Raw genomic sequence first — 19,698 nt, 5'->3', positions numbered from 1 at the left:
AATTACACAGAATAATGATATGTGATTATAAACATGTCCCTCCGATTATTAACGAGAAGCAATGGCTATTATAATGAAATGTCGCAAACCGTAGTCCACAGATAATTATTTAGTCCCGTAACCCTCAAGGTCAGACTCCACATCATAACAACAACAACAATATTTACCGTGATCGTCCAGCATCGTGAAAGTGTCGTTTAAGCATTTTCTTTGTTAACAAGAAAAGTAACAATGGGGCCAGTTTCCAACATTAAGCCTTGACTCATCCCAGTGGGACAAGCTCCAAAAATCATGGTATGATGTTAAAAGCACTTAAGGCATCAGTTGGTCATTGTCAGGTACTTCTTTATTATCTGGTGTTAATGGAAGGATTTTGCCCGGGAGTGGTTAGAAGCGAGTCAAGTCTCCTTCAAGGAGGCTTTATCATCTCGTAAATGGACAGAAAGAAGTACAGCCTCACTGAGGACCTTAAACTCGTAAGGGGTCAGTCATTTCCCTCCCCTTTATTGGATTCCACCCTTAAAGCCCCAGGAGCCACACAAAAGGGTCCTAAAAAGTTTACAGGATAATAATAAGGTAAAAGTCTAGTTTAGCTCCGCATGCTATCAGTTTGTAAGTGGTAAAAGTGCATTTTAGCTTCACATTTAAATTAGCTTTGCAAATACCTACTTTTAGGTGTTTATAATTCATTGTGATTACAGAAATACCTATAGAGCACCATTTCAAGCACTGCTCTTTATTGAACAGTACTCGAGTGGAAACATATCATGACGATTAGGTGTATGATATCTTACTCAGCATGAGTGTGTGTAAGGCTAATGGTTTAGATAGCCTTCAAGTCAGATTTATAAAGGGTAGTTCTTTCATAATTGCCTCCCCCACTAGCTCACAGTGTTAATTTGTTTCTCAGTAACGATAACATACCTGATCGGAAAAATAGTTGGGGTTGTGCCTTTGTACAAGAATAAAACAGGTGTCCGTAACTACAGTATCATTTCTACAGTGTTCACATATAGTGTGTATAACTAGTTAAATGAAAATTGTGCAGAACATGGTCTGTTGTATTGGTTTCACTCTGGATTTAAATCTTCTCAATCTACTGATACATGTTTAACACATCTCGGATTATATCAAATTTAGATGTGGTAAAGATAGTAACGTGGGTATAGTTATGTTAGGTCTTTAAAGAGCTTCAGTACAGTAAGTCATGGTATCTAAATCAAAATGTACTGGTCGTGTTGAAGATTCCGTACTTTGGTTTCATGCATATGTAACTGTTAGGAAATGTCACAATTGTTGATGGTTCACTGTCTGATGTTAAAGATAGTATGCAGGTAGGTTCCATGCTCAGAACTCCCCTGTTTCTGCAGCAATGAATTTCAAACTTCAACTGTATGCACACTACTGTGCTTTAATGATGTCAAAAATATATATACATATATCAGTGACACAGGAGACCCTAAGTGCAGAAATGAAATCAGTTAGTGAATGGTTAAAAAAGAATAAGTTGTCACTACATTTAGGTAAACCTTAATACTTTCTATTTCCTTTAAAACAATAACTGAATAATGTTAATTCCATCAAGGTATCATGTAATGAAAATGATGTTGAATCATAGTCACATGCAACCTATCTGTGTAATTTTAGACTAGTAGGGACAACTGTTGGATGGCATGAAAACTTTCTATAGAGAGGCAAATGCATGTGTAAGAATGGATGGAGAGTGGAGTGATAATAGAAATGAAAGCAAAACTAGAGAAAAGGGGTGTGGAGATGGAATGTGGTGTTGAGGTATGGTGGCTAACGAGGAGCCTGTTTGGGTATGATAATGATGTATCTCTACCATTATTTTGGCAACAAGTTGAGGTTTTTATAAGTTCTCTTTACATTCTTTAAATGTTTAACATATTCTTACAACAATCAGCCTTATGTTTTTCCTGATATATCTAACCCTTATTGCCTTATCTGATATCATTCAGCATGATATACTGCTCCAAATCATGCTCTGCAGGCATTTCTGTAGTCACAATGAGTTATGTAAAGCACATGAAATGTAGGTAACTATTTTCTAAACATATTTTCGATGCAGAGTAAAAATAGACTTTTACCTCAATTAATAATGTTCTTCAATTGTAGAGATGTCTTTGTGACATCAAATAATGTACACCACCCAGGACAACGTGGTTTCAGAGAAGGAAAATCTTGCCATTCCCAACTGTTCGATCAATATAATAATACTTTAAAGACACTGGAGAAAAATTGTAATGCTGACATGATATACACAGACTTTGCATGAATTTTTGGTAAATGTGACCACGGTGTCATAACATAAAATGTGTAAGATTAGAATGACTGGTAAAATTGAAAGATCGATGTACAACTTTTTAAAGATGGAAGTAGAGCTTTTTAACAAACTGAACACAAAACATTGTTGTAAAACAGGCTGTTCCCAGTGCCTCCAAGGAACTATGCATGCATCCTTTCTGCTTCTCATTCTTATATCTGACATTGACACAAACAAGACTCACTTTCATATAATCCTTTCTAGTGATACCAGTATAAGTATGAAAATCTCATCAGTAAAAGACACTGCAAACTGACATAATCAGAATCTTCCACTGAACCAACTGAAACAACACTCCTTTCAACGAGGGAAAAGTAAGAAACTGTCATATCACAATTAGAAAATGGGTAAGACCTCAGAGTGATAAAAGTCTAACAACATCACCCTCCGCAAGTAAAAGTTACCACTTCCAAAAATATGGACCTTCAAGACAAGAGAAGAAAAACTAATGATGATGATTGTACTCTCACAAATAGAGTACTGCTGTGTACTAACATCCCATTACAAGGTAGGTGAAACTGCAGAGTTTGATAACATTCAGAGATCTTTCACAGCCTGTACTGACTTGGTAAAGGAAGTGAATTACTGGAAATGACTAAACTCACTGAGGCTGTATTCTCAGTTCAGGCTGGAGGAGTATGTCATTATTCACACTTGTAAAATCCTGAAAGGCAACACTCAGAAATAGTTATCTTTTACATGATGACATATGGAAGACTATGAAATATTACCCCTAAAATCAACAGGTCAGTAAGCACAAAAAAAAAAATACTAAACATCTAGGGCCCAAAATTATTAAACAAACTGCGGCAGCCATCAGAAATACTGTGGGGTACACAGTGGAGAAATTTAAGAAAGCTCCAAACTGGTATTTATAAAGTGTACCAGACCAGACAAGATTTGGAGGTTACTTGGATGTGTGAGCCAGACTCTAACAGCTTTGGTGACCAATAATGCGCCTTAGCAGTTGGACTCGGCCAAAGCTTTAGGAGTATAAGTCCCCAGAAGACTACAACATGCAAACTCTAGTAGTATTTACAATATGCAATGGCAACATAGAGCAGGAATTCAAACATCAATTCTTTATTGTAGGGTATCAGATAAGACAATTTCGTTATATTCAATAAGAACAATTTTAGGTTCATAAAATGTAAAAGTTAGTAATACATTTGTATGTTAAAAAAAATCATCAGAACCTATTAAAAACTTCATTCTATAGCTGAAATTACTAGAAAAATGCCAACATAGAAACGTACCATAGAATCTGGTAGCACCTATACGTGGCGAATATATACCCTAGTTCGAACCAGGTACCCAGTTTATCAACCAACCCCAAGCTGAGAAAAGACAGCTGGGTTAACTGAGGATCAACTACTGTGACCAAGATTCGAAGCTGTGCAGGATCAGCATCAGGTGAACTCTGAGTGCATCATGGTCAGTAACTCTGTGACATAATGGAGATACACATAGGTTTCACTATTTGCTTGATTTTAAGTCTAGTCTATCTAAATATTCTTATTGCAGATATTATCATTTTATACTGATGTTGTTTTGATATTGGTATCACAACACATAAACCTGGAGATCTCATATCTACATATTGTGATGCAAAGACGGTAAAGTTCCAGGAAGAAAGAATAACTCCCACATAGTCCCTGTGTGTTGCAGATAGCAACTAAAAGGGGTGGGAATGGGGGTTGGAAATCCTCCCCTTCTGTTTTACTTTTCCAAAAGAAGGAACAGAGATGCAGGCCGAGATGATTTTTCTCTCCAAGGGTCAGTCATCTGTTCTTGATGCTGCCTCACTAACACCAGGAATGGTGAATATATATGAAAAATAAAATATATAAATATATATACAATTATCATTTGATATTTAAGGTCTGATCTCTCTGTACTGCAAGCATGAGATATTATTTGCTTGAGCAGTGTACATAAGCAACTTGATGTTAAACCCCTAACCTCTATGTTTCATTAACTCCTGATGTTAAGATTCTGATATTCATATAAGTTGCACTTAAACCTAAGGATATCACCTCTGTATATCATCAGAATTTGATTCAAGGGCTTCTTCCTGAATACATCATGAGAATTTGGTGTCAAGGATCTCCTCCCTATAAGAAGTTGACACATATTCCTTTCCTTTCTGGCTCACCCACACGCGGACCACTGGCTTTCTGTCCACAAAAATACAATCTCTTCTCATCATACATAACACATGACAACACAACACACACAGCTCATTCTTCGTAACTAGACTTTCCTGTAGTGAGCACTATGTGCAAGCCCTGCCTAATGGCAAAATGGTAGGAGCATTAGATAGCAGTATTAGCCAGTAGAAACATCAGGTAGGAGCCTCCATAAACACTGCGCTGGAGTTGCCCTCTGCCAGTGGCCTGTTAAGGGTGAGGCATTAAAGGCTAAGAAGTGGCAATGAGTCCACTAGTTATGGAGACTCTGTTGCTGTGGAACAGGCATCAGAGATAGAGAGATCATACATTCAAGATCTGGGCTCTCTACATTGTTGGCACTTGGTGGTGATGATTTCATCTTGGCATATTATAAGCATTTCATGTGAATGTCTTATCTTTACCTATCTTTACTTTACCTCATCATTACCCTTAAGACAAAGGGTCTCCTCTGTATTACCATGAACATTTAATCCTAATGCTGACTTTTCTACATCAACAGCTGTGTATGTTCAGCACAAGAATGTGGTACGTGCCTCTAAGCATTCTTGAATGAAAAGCTGGCACAGTTGAAACAGTAAGAAGAGCCATACAGCAACATTTTTACATTACTTCAAATCAAAGATAATAAATGGCTTCAGTAAATGGGAAAAAAAAATGATAGCAGCACCAGCAGAAGCGGCAGAAGAATATTAATAGCAGTAAAGTCATGGCAGCAGTAACAACAGAGGCAGTAGGACCTCTGTGAGCAGCAGTGGTGACTTTCACCTAAAATCAAGCATTAATGATAAGAACAAAGCCAAAAGAATCTGAGAAGATAACAATGTTAACGAGGACAGTGGTTAATGTTAAATGCAATCGTACACTTCATAATGTTTAAGAAAATTCTTATGATTAGTTACTTTCCTGTTTATGGCAAAGGACCATTATTCCTAAAGTAGGCTGTTCATAATCTTATGGTTCTGACACTAATTTTAATTTTTTCCCAGATATCATACCTAAATGATTAAATGAAATTATCACAATCACATAACATATATTGTTCAAAAATTGCTGCCTGGCATAAGCTCTGAACTGGCATGTCATTAACCAAATCAAAAATGTTATCCCATATTTAGGTAGTTGTAGAAAATGTTGTCATTGATACTAGAATTAACCTGTAAAAACTACGAGCCATTTATTGGCAACAGTGACTGTGAGCAGACACAAGTAGCAGACTTGCAGTTTTATAGACTAAACATGGAACTGCTATGCACGTGTAGAGACACTTCTGAATTTTACGTGTGATTATGGGAGCACAACGAAGCCTGTAACCCAGGAGTGATATGCAATTTATGATAAGTTATTGGGTGTTGCACAGATTGCAACTAAGAATAAATAGCATATCTAGCTGGTTATGGTAGACTGGTATATGAAATGTTTTGCTGTGTGGGTGAGGGAGTGGGGAAGAGAAACTGACCCCACATGACCTTACCTGGGAAAGTAGGCATCACATGAGATGCTGCCGCAATCTCCACTCCACAAACGTGAACTATTCTTCTCACAAAAGTTGGCCGTGAGTTATCTGGAACTGAGTGGGTCAAAAGAGGAGTTCCACTTACTCAACCACCTCAGATGTACATATGCTGAGCATCTGAAGGTGTCGCAGGCTGCACCTTATGCTGCAATATTGTTTATATAAGGGGTTATGGAGACAAAGTGAGTGAAAATTTCTCTTTGCAACAAAACATTTATAAACAATTCCGTTATGGAAAACCATATACTCTCATACAAGGATGAAGAATCTTTTAACAATTCACTGTATCAGAAAAGTTTTACCAAAGATGGTAACCCAAGAGGGCACATGAAAGTTCATGCAGTTGAGAAGCAATTTGAATGTACACTGTGCCAGAAAACCTTCTCCCGGAGGAGTTTTTTAGTGCGGCATAGGACTGTTCATACTGGAGAGAAGCCACATGAATGTTCTCAGTGTCAAAAAACTTTCTCGCAGAAGAGCACTCTAGTGCGGCACATGACTGTTCATACGGGAGAGAAGCCACATCAATGTTCACAATGCCAAAAGAGCTTTTCTCATCGAAGCTCTTTAGTGCAGCACATGCATATTCATACAGGACAGAAGCCACATGAATGTTCACAGTGCCAAAAGACCTTCTCCCAAAGGAGTTCCTTAGTACAGCACATGACTATTCATACAGGAGAGAGGCCACACAAATGTTTACAGTGCCAAAAGACCTTCTTCTGGAAGAGTACTTTAGTTCGTCACATGATTATTCATACAGGAGGGAAGCAACACAAATGTTTACAGTGCCAAAAGACTTTCTTCCGGAGGAGTTATTTAGTGCGGCACATGACCATTCATACAGGAGAGAAACCATATGAATGTTCACAGTGCCAAAAGACTTTCTCTCGAAGGAGTCATCTAGTGCAGCACATGACTATTCATACGGGAGAAAAACCATATCAGTGCTCTCATTGCTACAAAGCCTTCTCCCAGAGGGGTGATTTAGTGCGGCATATTACTTTTCATACAGGAGAGAAGCCATATGAGTGTTCACAGTGCCAAAAGACATTCTTCCAGAGGAGTGAATTAGTGCAACACATGACTGTTCATACAGGAGAGAAGCCATATGAATGTTCACAATGCCAAAAGACTTTTTCCCGGCGAAGTACTTTAGTGCAGCACATGACTATTCATACCGGAGAGAGGCCATATGAATGTTCACAGTGTCAGAAGACCTTTTCCCAGAAAAGTCATTTAGTGAAAACACATGACAATTCATACAGGAGAAAAACCACATGAATGCTCCTATTGCCAAAAGACCTTCTTCCAGAGGGGTTCTTTAATAAGGCACATGACTATTCATACAGGAAAAAAGCTATACGAGTGTTCACAGTGCCAAAAGAATTTCTTCTGGAGGAGTACTTTGGAGAGGCACATGACTATTCATACCGGCGAGAAGCCATATGAGTGTTCACAGTGCCAGAAGACCTTTTCCCAGAGAAGTCATTTAATGCGGCACATGACTATTCATACAGAAGAGAAGCCACATGAATGTTCACAGTGCCAAAAGACATTTTCCCTTAGGAGTAGTTTAAAGAGGCACATGAAACTTCATAAAGGAGAAAAGTCATTCACTAGTGTCCACTCTGGTCAAGACTTTCACAATAAGCCTGGTCAGACAAACCACAATACCCATCACAGTATCAGTCAGTATGCTGAGGTGTTGTCCCACCAGCATGCATCTGAGGACTATCTGATGTCTCAATCGGCATTGGAGAAGGCTGATAGTCTTGGGCAAGTGAAACAAGAAACTGATAATGGTGCAGAGTCTTTCATATGCAAGGTGAACTGTTCTCCAGAAAATGCTAGAAGTGTGTACGAATCGACCATAAAAGCTGAGACAGATGATATCGACATTAAGGAAGAGTTTGAGTGCTGTGAAATTAATCTCTGTGCAGAAGATAAGATTATACCTTCCACTAGTAAATATGAATATGGTGACTGTAACAAATCTCAAACATTCTACAATTTATCAAACTGAAGTAGGACTTTCCACAGTAAATGATGATGAACTTGACTGAGAATATATATCATTGGTGTACTCAAGCATCAGATCATTATTCCTTTGTGTAAAGTGGTTATATAATTTATATGTAAAATTAATTTGCTTGCATATATTATGTAGACTAATTTTTGAGGGAGACATTTCCTATCTAAATTGAGTGTGACAGTACTTCATCACATATAACTTCATTTATAACTATTTTTACTCATATCTTATGCAAGATATTTCAGCGAGGCAGCTGGACTGATGTAGCATTCACGATGAAAAGAATTTAAAACCCGATTATGACATGATTGTCTGCTCAGTCACATATTCTTCACGTCACAGGTAATCAATTATGCAACTCCAGGACTCCAATTATAGGGTTTCTGCAACCTTGAGGCTATGCTCCTTGTAAGGTACAGTGGTTTCCTTTGGAGTGAGAAGCTTGATGTAACTATCCCTTCCTATCCACTGATGATGATGTGGTTTCAACATAGGTGGCATTTCACCTGCAATGTTACCACTTGTAGGCAGAGCCTCTTGAAGTGTAAGTATATGTATTTTGTATCATTTTTCTTTCATCAGTAAATATTCCAAATGTAAAATTAGGATCATTTCTTCTATAAATATTTCTAAAAAATAAAAGCAGACTTTGCCTCCATAACTGAGTTGTATGTAATAAATAATGCCTCAAGAAGTTATTACATATAGGAACTTGACAACAGCAGATTGGGTTTGAATCCTGGAATAAGCAGTCTGCGCACTGCAACAACAGCCATTCATTCTTCTCTAAGGGCTGGTAAGTAAATGCATACCTGGTACAAGGTATGATATACTGGCAATAGGTGACACCTACTGCTACTTAAGGTAATATGTGGCAGGCGACCAACAATAATGCCTTTGTTTTAGGAAGATGTGCATCAGTTTATTAACCATCCTAAACCGAGTTTCCAAAAGTCATGACCACTATTCTAACATATTTCTACCTACTGCTACAGCTTGGAACCCTCCAACCACACAGACATGACCACAACCTTATTTGTATTCATTATAACTGGTTGCAACCTTCCTTTATCCACCCCCTTCCTCGAAATGACAACTCTTGCATTATGGGAGACCTAAGTGGTTATCCCTACACAGCCTCTTTATTGACTTTACCCGGGATGGGTACTGCTGTAATGATATAAACATGGTGGGCATATGTCCTTCACTCTATCCAGGAAAATCCCACGTAACCAACACCTGAACAAACTCAGCTTTCCTAAAGCTGAGAGTGTTCTCTAGGTACCGTAATTACTTTTCTTGTACGCATATGTTTCATATCTATAGAGATGTACCTAATGCACCCCAAAGCCTATCAGATACTTCCCCCCCCCCATTATCATACATTACTTGGTTACTTAAGAAATCACTCTTAGTGCTGCTTGTAACGGGTTGTGAAGAAAAGCATCTCTACATACTGATAAAGCAAGTCTTCCACCTTAAATGGCGGTGATAAAAGGTCACCTATTGTACAAATTCAGATAAAGTCCCTACATCATATCATGTACTACCCATTGGTGTTGTAAGAGTATGTGACGTGGATTTTTTTTTTCTATTATTTATAGTTGCTTGCCACAAGGCACAGCTTCAGACCAATAAAGCACACCTAATTTAAATAAGGTTGAGCAATGGCAAGGCGCCCAGTCACTCATACACGTTCGTGGGGATCCGTGTGCATGTGTGTGGGCCTGTGTAGTCCCCACCCCTTTCTGGATGACGAGTCTGTACAACACACACACACACACACACACGGCAGAACTGTGACGTTGATGTAATAAAGTAGGAGAGGATTATGTTTGTCATTTATGTGTTATCGGTCGTCATAATCAGTTCCATAATCAATGCTGTGCGACAAGATATGAAGGTCAGAGCCCCTTCCATGTCCAAGTTTACATGAAGCAAGTGGTCGAGATTACATTCGAATAATTTCGAAAATTTGCCTCGTATCCACATGAATAATGCTGTAAACCAGTGAGAGCTAAACTCACACAGTATATACCATTAACGAAGTGTAGCATACCTACGTCATATAATCCTCCATATATCCAATGGAAATCAAATCTGAATCATAGGTCATCAAATATTCTCGGTACACCGAGATTCGAAACACAGATCAGTGAAGCAGTCTGAGCTGGTGACAGTCATCATAACACAGCCCTGAGTCTGAGGCAAGAGTCGACTGTAGTAAGGTCCATCGGCGTATATTTGGAATGATATATCACCGATGATTGAAAATACAGGTGATTACATCATTATAAACCGCAAAATAGTGATACTAGAGAGTGATTCGGGCCCATAAATGTGCTTGGTGTGTGTGTGTGTGTGTGTGTGTTGGTAAGTCGTTACACAGACTCGTCGTCCAGAAAGGGGTGGGGCCTGCACGGGCCACACACACACACATACACACGGACCCCTACGAACCTTTAGGAGTAACTGTGCAATTATGGTCCCAGTTCCCCCCACGTCATAAATTGTACAAATAATGGGAAATACCCCTTTTAAGGCGTTCGAGCAGAAGGATCTCGGCACAAAAGAGGTCAAGCGAGATTTTAACATACTCGGTCCATTATTTATATTTCGGCTGCGAGGTGAAATCAAGTGAGGTCTCTCAACAGGTTCTGATGACTTTGTACAAGTGTTTTATCTACTTTATACCACATAAACTGCAACATCTACCCACTCTCAAGTCGTCGACCCAATTCACTCAAAATTCCGTACATCATGAGACCCAGAAACGCCTAAGACCCCTCTCTGCAAGTACATTAAATGTACTTTACATGTACAGCCTATCTGTACAGGTCTACTACGCCTGTGTACAAACAGACCCGTCGCTACATATGTACAAAAAATAAGGCCTCCATGTTGTGCCTAGCCCTTGTGACATTAATTCATTCCAGCCGCCAGCTCTGTGCCACGAATAAACCCCAACGCTACACTAAATTAAAAGATCTAATCTGAGCACTAATATTAGCGCGATCTCGTAAATCACAGTCTAATTCTAACGACGGGAGACTTAAGGCTTTTAACAAATGCTGCTTCTCACCTCTTACGATTCCAGGAACCTCGAAATAATTAATATTTCTCCGAATACAGCACTGTCACATGTTAGAAAAAAACAACAAAGTTTTGTTTTCGTCGCATCTACGCAAAGACGAGATAGTAAGATGCGTAATTCTGCGACAGACGTAATTTCAGCTATGGTGGCCTCCACATCCCGCCATCTACGGGTGTAAAACGCAATGAGGCTCATAGAAAATGAGGGTGTATATCATTCCCAAAATAAAAAATGTCTTCAGAATATCAAAGTAACGATAATACATATATTATTTTAGTGGATTTAAGATTGGGATTGGTGTTATTTCACATAGTACGAGGATCCCGTTCCCGTATTAAGGAATAAAATACTAAAATTGATAAGTTCCGGTTCAAAAATGAAAACCAAAGAAAATGGTATTTCACATCAGAAAACCATCAAATGATTGGAGTAACTATGATAGTCATGCGGAGGTAGAAGGTTTGGATTATCAGTATCTCTATAAAGATTTGAGCTTTACCTACAAGTCTGTCTTAATCATTTGGGTTACCATACTATCCTAGATATTCAATACTTCAATAACGTATAATCTATGCACCTTATCTCTATTTTTTCACATATTTGTCTCCATTTAACGGCAATTTTTTCGCCCCTAGATAACGAAATTTTTAAAATCTGATTGGTACATTTTCCCTCTGCCACCACCATCAACGCGCGTTGCTGGCATTCATTCCACATACACGTTCTCAACATTTCTGATAAACCTCGAAAGCGTTAACACGACTCTCCATCCTTTACCAAAAACCCTAAACCTTCCTATTGTTTGCTGTATTTGCTAGCATTGCCCTACAGGTATAATCTCACCATTGGCATGAATTTTTCGAATGACAGGGCCCCACACTGTATAACTGTCTCCCCATTAGAACGTCACTGTAAATACAGGGCCCCATAATGCATAACTGTCACCCCATTAGAATGTTACTGTATATATCATTATTCATTTCTCTAGTTATTGCCTACTTGACCTTTATGTTACACACGAGTCTGGGACCAAGCCATCACAACATGGAAGTGCTCAGAACCTAATACACCACCGCCAACAGCTTGCTGGTAGACCACTATGCTCCACCACTCATTGGCCTGAAGGATGACCAGGTGAGCAGCATGGAGGTCATCCAACATGATGCACTCAGGACCATGCTAGGAGCTCCCATGTGGACCAGGACCTGACACCTGCACATGGAGACTGGACTGCCACCCCTAGCAGCGAGAGTCAAGCAGACGACAGTGATGACTCTAGCTAAGATCTGCAGGTCAGACAAGCCCTCCACCAGCCTGCCCTTTACCTAGACCACAGGGTGCAGTGAACCTCCTGGACGCATGAGGTGGTCAATGCCATCTAAACCTTTCAAACAGCAGCATTCATACTAGAGACAGAGAATACAACACACCATTGGTACAGTTTACCACCTCCATGAGACCCTCCACTAGCCACCTTCGCAGTCACAGCATTACGAGACAAGAAGTCCAGCCTCCAGCAAGAAGACCTGAGAAGACTGGCTTTGAGAGCCATGGACACCTGCTGAAGCTGTAATGTACTTCACAGACAGCTCAGTGAACCAGACAGATGAGGGAAGGTCAGGGGCGGCCTTCCACACACAAGGTCATACTCGCCTCTGGAGGCTGACAGATGGCTGCTCCACACCACAGATGGAGCTGGTTGCCATCTGCAAAGCTCTAGAACACGCACACACCACTCACTCAAAGCCTGTGATAATACACATGGACTTCAAGTCATCAGTGCAAGCGCTGCAACACAGCCTCCCAAAGGACAACACTCAGCTTCTAACCTTGATCCTCACTCAACTTCAACTGATACAGCGACAGGGACATCCCTTCACCATACATTGGATCCCCAGCCACGTGGGGTTCGAGGGGAATGAGACAGCACATGAGGCAGCTAAAGCAGCTACACACTTTAGCAACATCCAGGTGCATATTCCAGTGAGTCTGCAACAAATCAAGCACCAGCTACAGAAAGCAGTAAGGCTCCAGACCAGGAGGAATCTCCCGGACACCTACAATGCTGGATCCCTGTCAGTCAAGTGGTACATGGTGGCCACAAAGCTAGAGCCACCATATAACGACAGAGGCAGAAAAACCCTAGTCAATCTACATCGTCTACAACTGGAGTACCAATGTAGCTTGCAGAAAACTGATGGCATCATCAGAAACTGCATCTACTGTCCGGAAATATCAAGAGACCCACTGGAACACTACATGCTGGACTGCAAAGTGATACAAAGTCTTCGAGCAAGAGTCCCTGACTTCAGAAAGGAAGATCATGTACTACCAGTGGCCTTACTACCTCAAAAGACTCAAAAGAACCATATGGAACACCTGCTCCAGACCATAGGTGAATACCCACCTCCCAGAGGAAAACAGCACACCCAGCACCATCTCCATAAGAAGTTACCTGCATCTCAGACAATGCAGAGAAACGAGGGAACGGGCCGCCAACAGGGAAAGGTCCATGTCAGACCAAGCAGTGGCCCGGCTATCTTAAAAAAAAAATCCTCTGCTCAATGAGGCTGTTAAAGACTGTGCGCCATAGTCTCATGTAATAACATCACTGTTAAATTGTAATCACTTCTTCTAAGTACTTTTTTCATCCTACAGTCCATAATTTTTTAATGCCTACTGGCTATGTATTATATAATTTTAAGACCAGGATGGCTTATATTGTCTCCTTTTAAGGGACTCGTTAGCCCATGTACCCAGAAGTGGTACAATTGATGTATTTCTTCACATCTTTTGTAACAAATCTGTAGTTTCCAGGTTGTCCTCTCATGGTCTAGGCATTTCAGATTTTGTAAAACTGTGCAGGACTGAATGGCACTCAAATAATGTATATCAACCCTAGATTTGTGAACAGCATGATAAACAGGCTGTTTAATAAAGTTATCCACGACATCTATTCTTGAAGAAAAAGCAGGAAAAATGCATTATACTTTTCAGGTGTGATCTAAACAATCAAAATTATGAAGAAAACTGATTATGCCAAAAAACTGTACAAAAGTTGAAAATCCCAATTATTACTGACAAAAACATAACCTTCAAATTAGCACCTAGCACTAATTAGCAATTCATTGAAATTCTTCCATTTCTTTTCCAAACTGAGCTAGGATGCAGCAAGAACAAATGAACAATGGTTTCATATGCCGACATGTGGTCTCTAGTTGTCCTGTGCAATTAGTGCAGTTAATAGTATGACTAGTAATCAAAAATGTAACTACCAGACCCTAGAAACTTACCCAACATCATTAAGTTAAAGTTTGCATGTCAGGTGATTTTACAAACATCAAAAAGAAATCTTATTTCCATACTTGTTCGTTATTTCCCACACAGAGAGGCAGTGTCAGGAAGAAGCAAAAAAATGGCCTCATTAACTCTACCTGTTATGTATTAGCTACTGAAACTAGAGCCCCATATCTACAGCCAAGCTGCATAAACCTATCCATGGTTTTCCCTGAAAACTTCATGTGCCTTGGTTCAGCACACTGACAGCACATCACCCCCCCCCGTATACCACATCAGTCCGATTTGTACTATCCCATACACACCTCACACCTTCCTGCATGTTCAGGCCCCGATATCCTTCTCAATTTTTCCTTCTTGTTCCCTCTACTTCCAACATGTATAAACTCTTAGTCAGCTTCTCCCCTCCATATCTCCATACTGTTTCAGCACAACCTCTTCAGCTTTCTCCCATGTATTCTTTTTACTACCACATCGCTCTCCAACCCTATTGTCTCTTATGTAGTCAGCCCACTTCACCCCTCATACTGGCCTCAACAATTTCATTTCCAACATGTCCACCTTGTTCATTTTATATCTATGGCCCATATCTCACAACCAAACAAGACTAATGGGATAAGTGTACCATTAAATATACTTATCTTTACCCTCACAGACAGTGACCTCTTAACGCATTACATAATATGCCAAGGACCTTAGTCTCGTAACCTGTTCCATGACTTACTTAGCTCCTATGATTCTGTCCACTTCCACATCCACTCCCAAGTATTCAAAACACTACTTCCTCAAGGTTCTCTCAAATCAAATACCCTTCTATCAACCTGTCTTTTTCCAATAAACTTAATAACATTACTTTAATTCACATTAACTCTGAACCTTCCCCTTTCACACACTTTACCACCAAACTCAGAAACCAGCTTTTCACTTGAATCTTCCACCAGAGTGGTGTCCTCATAAAACAGTAACTTATACATCTTCCCATGCATCCTATCCCTGACATACTGCAGAACTGCCCCTCTCACCAACACCCCAGCATTCATCTCCCTCACAGTAAAATAATTTCATATTCTTTAGGTTAAAAAATCAACCAATTTAAGGAAAATATTTTTTTTATTGGGAAAAATATATACCATTTAACACAGTCTTTTCCTGAGGCTATAAATGCATAATTATATAAAAAAAAAAAAAGGTCTACTGAAAAGACTTTATATCTCCTTCATTCACACCTAAGTTGGCCAATAAGGTCTGATATCCATGTCTGAAAGAGAATTCATTCATTAACAGTGGATTCTTAGCATCTAATAAGAGAAGAAAATGCAACAAACTTTGATAGAATGAATATGAATGAGATATGCTAAGTTTTCCTGTCCATTTAAATATCCAGCTGCTTTATGATACCCTTAGAATGTTATAGATGTCTCCTCCATCCTGAAATGGCCTTCAAAAATATCCTGTCATCCTCAGTAACCCCAAAAACTATGGAAAGGTCTGTTTGGTCAGGCTGTAGTGCATTATACATTGGTGCATGACAGCTAAAGACTGGCCAATGAGGCCATTCTTTTTCTGTTCCTAGTGCTGCCTCACTAACTCAGGAAATAGAGAACAAGTATGGAATAAAAGAAAACAAAGCAACTGACCAAGAAAAAGGTAATACTGGGTGAAAGTTACGAAAATAATTCATGAGCATGTATTATCCCATTTATGAATGAATGATACATTCTAAATCCATCAGTAGGAATGTCATAATCTATGGTTATCATCTTTATAATTAATGCAACTGAGATAAAGACTCTGAAAAAGCTTTACAAATGACACACTGAAATGTCAAAACTAAGTTGTATAACCACAAATTTTGACATGTTTCTCAAACATACAACACCAAGTAATTATAAGCTCCAGTAATTAGCAAATTATCTCTGAGGTTATCTCTTGGACTGCGCTTATTTCTTGAACTTCACCAGGTAAAGCATGTTGGGATTCAATATCTGGACTGATATTTGTTAGGTCAAAAACATTCTTCTTAGGGCAACTCAAAGCCAAACTTAAATACAATCATGTATGCCATTCTTAAGATAAAAAAAAATCTTACATTTATGCTCCAAGGAAAATTTAACTGGAAACAGTCCAAGGGATGATCTTAGAGTAATTATGGCTAATGACCTTGAACACATCTTCTAAATTATGAGAAAAAGCAACCAAATTGACCAACATGATCAGGAGAGGCTTCAAATATCTTCCAGCACACATATCAACTAATATCAACTCAAATCTTCATTCAAACATTACAGGGCAATTCAAAGTAGCCTATACTCACCGAAGCGTGTGATCCAATCCTGTTCCTCTCTTTTCCTCTGTAGTTGTAACAGCATGGGCAATGTATGGGAGAGAGTCAACCAATAATGGTCTATGTAGCACTCCTACCACGCCTAACACTCGGAAAAGTTTTGCTGATGACCACGAAACATGGTGCACTACTAGTTGTTTCACAATCCTCACTAGTTCACTTCTGAATATACAAAAGTTCTTTGTTATGAAGGCACTTCTAACCTTAGATTTCACTAACAACTTTTAAAATGCACTGGTATTAACAGGTTTACCGCTCTCTATTTTGTTAAACACACAAACATTTCTAAACTATAAAGGCAGTACATTATGAGCAGCGTGTAAAAAGTTCCAACAATACTAAAAAAACAAAGGATGACAACAAAAGTGATGATGGAGAGCACACAATACAGTCAGTTCATAAACTAAGACACCAGCTTCTGCAGTTTCTCACTCAAATCTGCCATCAAAGCCCAACCTTCCAACAACAGACCTGTCTCTCACTTTAAGACCCCTCACTATCCCATCCTTAAGAATATGGTCTTAGAGTTACTGTACTTATAATACTAATACTAACTTTGCCAATAACATTCCCTTTATAGTGTTAATGAAAATGTTATTTTCTGTTAGGATGATCACTGAGGGAGAGGGGAATTCTCTTTTTTTCACATTTGTGCCATGGCCCTTTAAATGTTCTGTGCATGCCCTTGGGAAGAAATACTGGGCTACCAAGACTGATATAGAAGGGAAGAGTAAAATGTCATCATGCAGGGACAGATGATAATGACTATACAAGTACCAAAGTATGCTAAGAGGATATTGAAACTACCACTTTCTAAGGCAAAGTAGAGATAGGTATAAATTTAGGCAATTCATTTACATCTAAAATGACACTTTCAACATTTAATGCAAGATTTCCCATGTAATATCATTACAATAAAGAATACTTCCCATGTGTACCCTGTGTTGTGGGAGACTGAAAGGGATAGGAGCAGGGGGGTTAGAAATCTTCCCCTCCAATTTTTGCTTTTCCAAAAGAAGGAAGAGAGAAGGAAGCCAAGCAAGGATTTTCCCTCTAAAGCCCAGTCCTCTGTTCTTGACACTACCTTGTTAATGCATGAAATGGCAAATGTGCATGAAAATAATAATAAATCTATATGAACTTGCTCTAATCTCGAATGCCTGACTTTACAACTCATCTTTTTATACAGAGACAAATAATTGCTATGTACCATACCTGAGAGGTGTGTCCTGGGCCTTGGCACCAACCAAAAGCTTCTGGAGGAGGTCTGTGGCAAATCTTTTTGTCGTCTGTTCCTCTATTACCAGCAGTAGCTCCAGAAGGGGCAGAAGTAACAATGAACACACTTCCTCTATCCATTCACGTGCACTTCTACTTAAAAGCTCTAACACCAATGAAATTACCTGAAAAGATAAGAAAAACTACAAACAAATTCTGCATATACAGCTTGCTGCATAAATATTTTCACTTGTCATTCTTTCATATCATCTCCAACCTCTTCTAAGGAAATTCATACAAAATAGAAATAAAGACATTCATTACCAATCACCTTCCAACACTTGCCAATGTAATTATTACATTCCTTCTTACATATTCTGGCATGTGTATTACCTCCTACAATAATTCTTACAGCAATAGCAATTTCTCTTATCAATGTAACATGCTCTACACAAAGCATTTCAAAACAAGAAGCAAGAAACCATAACACAAGTTAAAAAGATCACTTGTTCTATAACTTGAACTTCAACCAAGAGTGAACGCTGTAAAACTAAAGCCTGGATGTCTTGAAAGTGACAAACCAAGCACAGAAACAACAAAAGAGATGTCTGCTTACTATCTGAAGATGAATACTGCTGATACCCCGCTTCGCCAAGTAATTGTCTCGCACAACTTCCAAAAACACTGATCGCAGTTCCAGTAGGACTTCCTTTCTCACTTCTCCATCATGGAGACAAATCTGGCAAAAAGAAAAGTTCAAATATCTATTTTTTTAATACTAATAATTCTTTTTTCAGTATTAAAATAATAAATAAGTGGCTAAGGTGTCAATGTACTAAGCTGATAAGTTCAAGGTTGTGGGTTTGAGATGCATGAAATATTAGAGGCTACAGGTATTCCAGATGTGGATGCTGAAGGAAATCTTTTGATCATGTAAAAAGGAGTTCTCTGTGTAAGGATGGAAATAATCTAACTTGACAAGTTTAATGAGGAGTACAAAGAGAAAAAAGAAAGCCCTTACATTAGAGTGGAAAGCCATGTTCAATTCAGCACAATGCATATTAGTTACTACTATGGATCCAGTGGTACATTATCACATATATTAAATCAATGACTATATAGTTATTTGACAGGAATATAAACAAAACTTAAATCATTCTTCCTAAAGACAAAATAATTAAATCACACAGTCCAACAAGCCACTACAACCTACAGATACCATAATAGCACTGACGACTCACACATTAGCTAATTCAATCTCTACTTCTTTCCTTCCTTAACATTCTTGTCTATATCCATGTACCAGCACAAATGACTTTTACAAAGAATCAGTCATGCAGGAGCTTTTAATAAGACTGGGAGCAAATCTAACTAGGCAGCCACTTAAGCAATATCAAACCTGACCAACAAAGCAAAACCATATTTTTAAAGTATATCTACTATATTCTCCCTGCATATTAAACCTTGCATGGAACATCTCATGAACCTTCTCAACCATCAAAAAAATTTTCTTATGTATAATACAAAAAAAATGGTCTGAATTTGCACAAATCCAGATTCAACCTTTCTACCTTCTAGAGCTAGGTCCTGCAATATAAGTTGCATTACACATTCCCTGACCAACACAGTCATACAAAATGCTGTAATCAGTGATCATATCA

At 38.9% G+C, this 19,698-nt stretch overlaps 2 protein-coding genes across 3 annotated transcripts in view; one reads left to right on the top strand and one right to left on the bottom strand.

Moving 5' to 3' along the window:
* Positions 1-129: 129 nt before the first annotated feature.
* Positions 130-8,773, top strand: LOC139764907 (uncharacterized). 2 transcript variants are annotated; one of them, XM_071691975.1, is made up of 2 exons: positions 130-294; positions 5,036-8,773. In XM_071691975.1, exon 2 carries the CDS (start codon positions 6,281-6,283, stop codon positions 7,331-7,333), a length of 1,053 nt encoding a protein of 350 aa, XP_071548076.1. In that variant the 5' UTR covers positions 130-294; positions 5,036-6,280; the 3' UTR covers positions 7,334-8,773. The 2 variants fall into 2 exon arrangements, with proteins under 2 accessions (XP_071548076.1, XP_071548077.1); XM_071691976.1 differs by lacking the exon at positions 130-294 and adding an exon at positions 352-576.
* A 6,793-nt stretch (positions 8,774-15,566) lies between these two features.
* LOC139764906 (protein MMS22-like) overlaps positions 15,567-19,698 on the bottom strand; it is a 33,348-nt gene continuing 29,216 nt past the window's right edge. The window contains exons 19-22 of the mRNA XM_071691974.1: positions 18,654-18,776; positions 18,035-18,222; positions 16,790-16,981; positions 15,567-15,733 (exon numbers count right to left, since the gene is read on the bottom strand). Of these exons, the coding sequence (XP_071548075.1) occupies positions 15,667-15,733; positions 16,790-16,981; positions 18,035-18,222; positions 18,654-18,776 (570 nt within the window). The 3' untranslated portion in view covers positions 15,567-15,666. The remainder of the gene's footprint in view (positions 15,734-16,789; positions 16,982-18,034; positions 18,223-18,653; positions 18,777-19,698) is intronic.

Source organism: Panulirus ornatus, chromosome 51, assembly GCF_036320965.1.
Source record: "Panulirus ornatus isolate Po-2019 chromosome 51, ASM3632096v1, whole genome shotgun sequence".
Taxonomy (NCBI): domain Eukaryota; kingdom Metazoa; phylum Arthropoda; class Malacostraca; order Decapoda; family Palinuridae; genus Panulirus; species Panulirus ornatus.
The sequence above is the reverse complement of the archived record's forward strand: the minus strand, read 5'-3'. Positions and strand labels throughout refer to the sequence as shown.

Coding starts and splice junctions, on each gene's coding strand:
- LOC139764907 (XM_071691975.1), top strand. CDS start 6,281: ATGGAAAACCATATACTCTCATACAAGGATGAAGAATCTTTTAACAAT.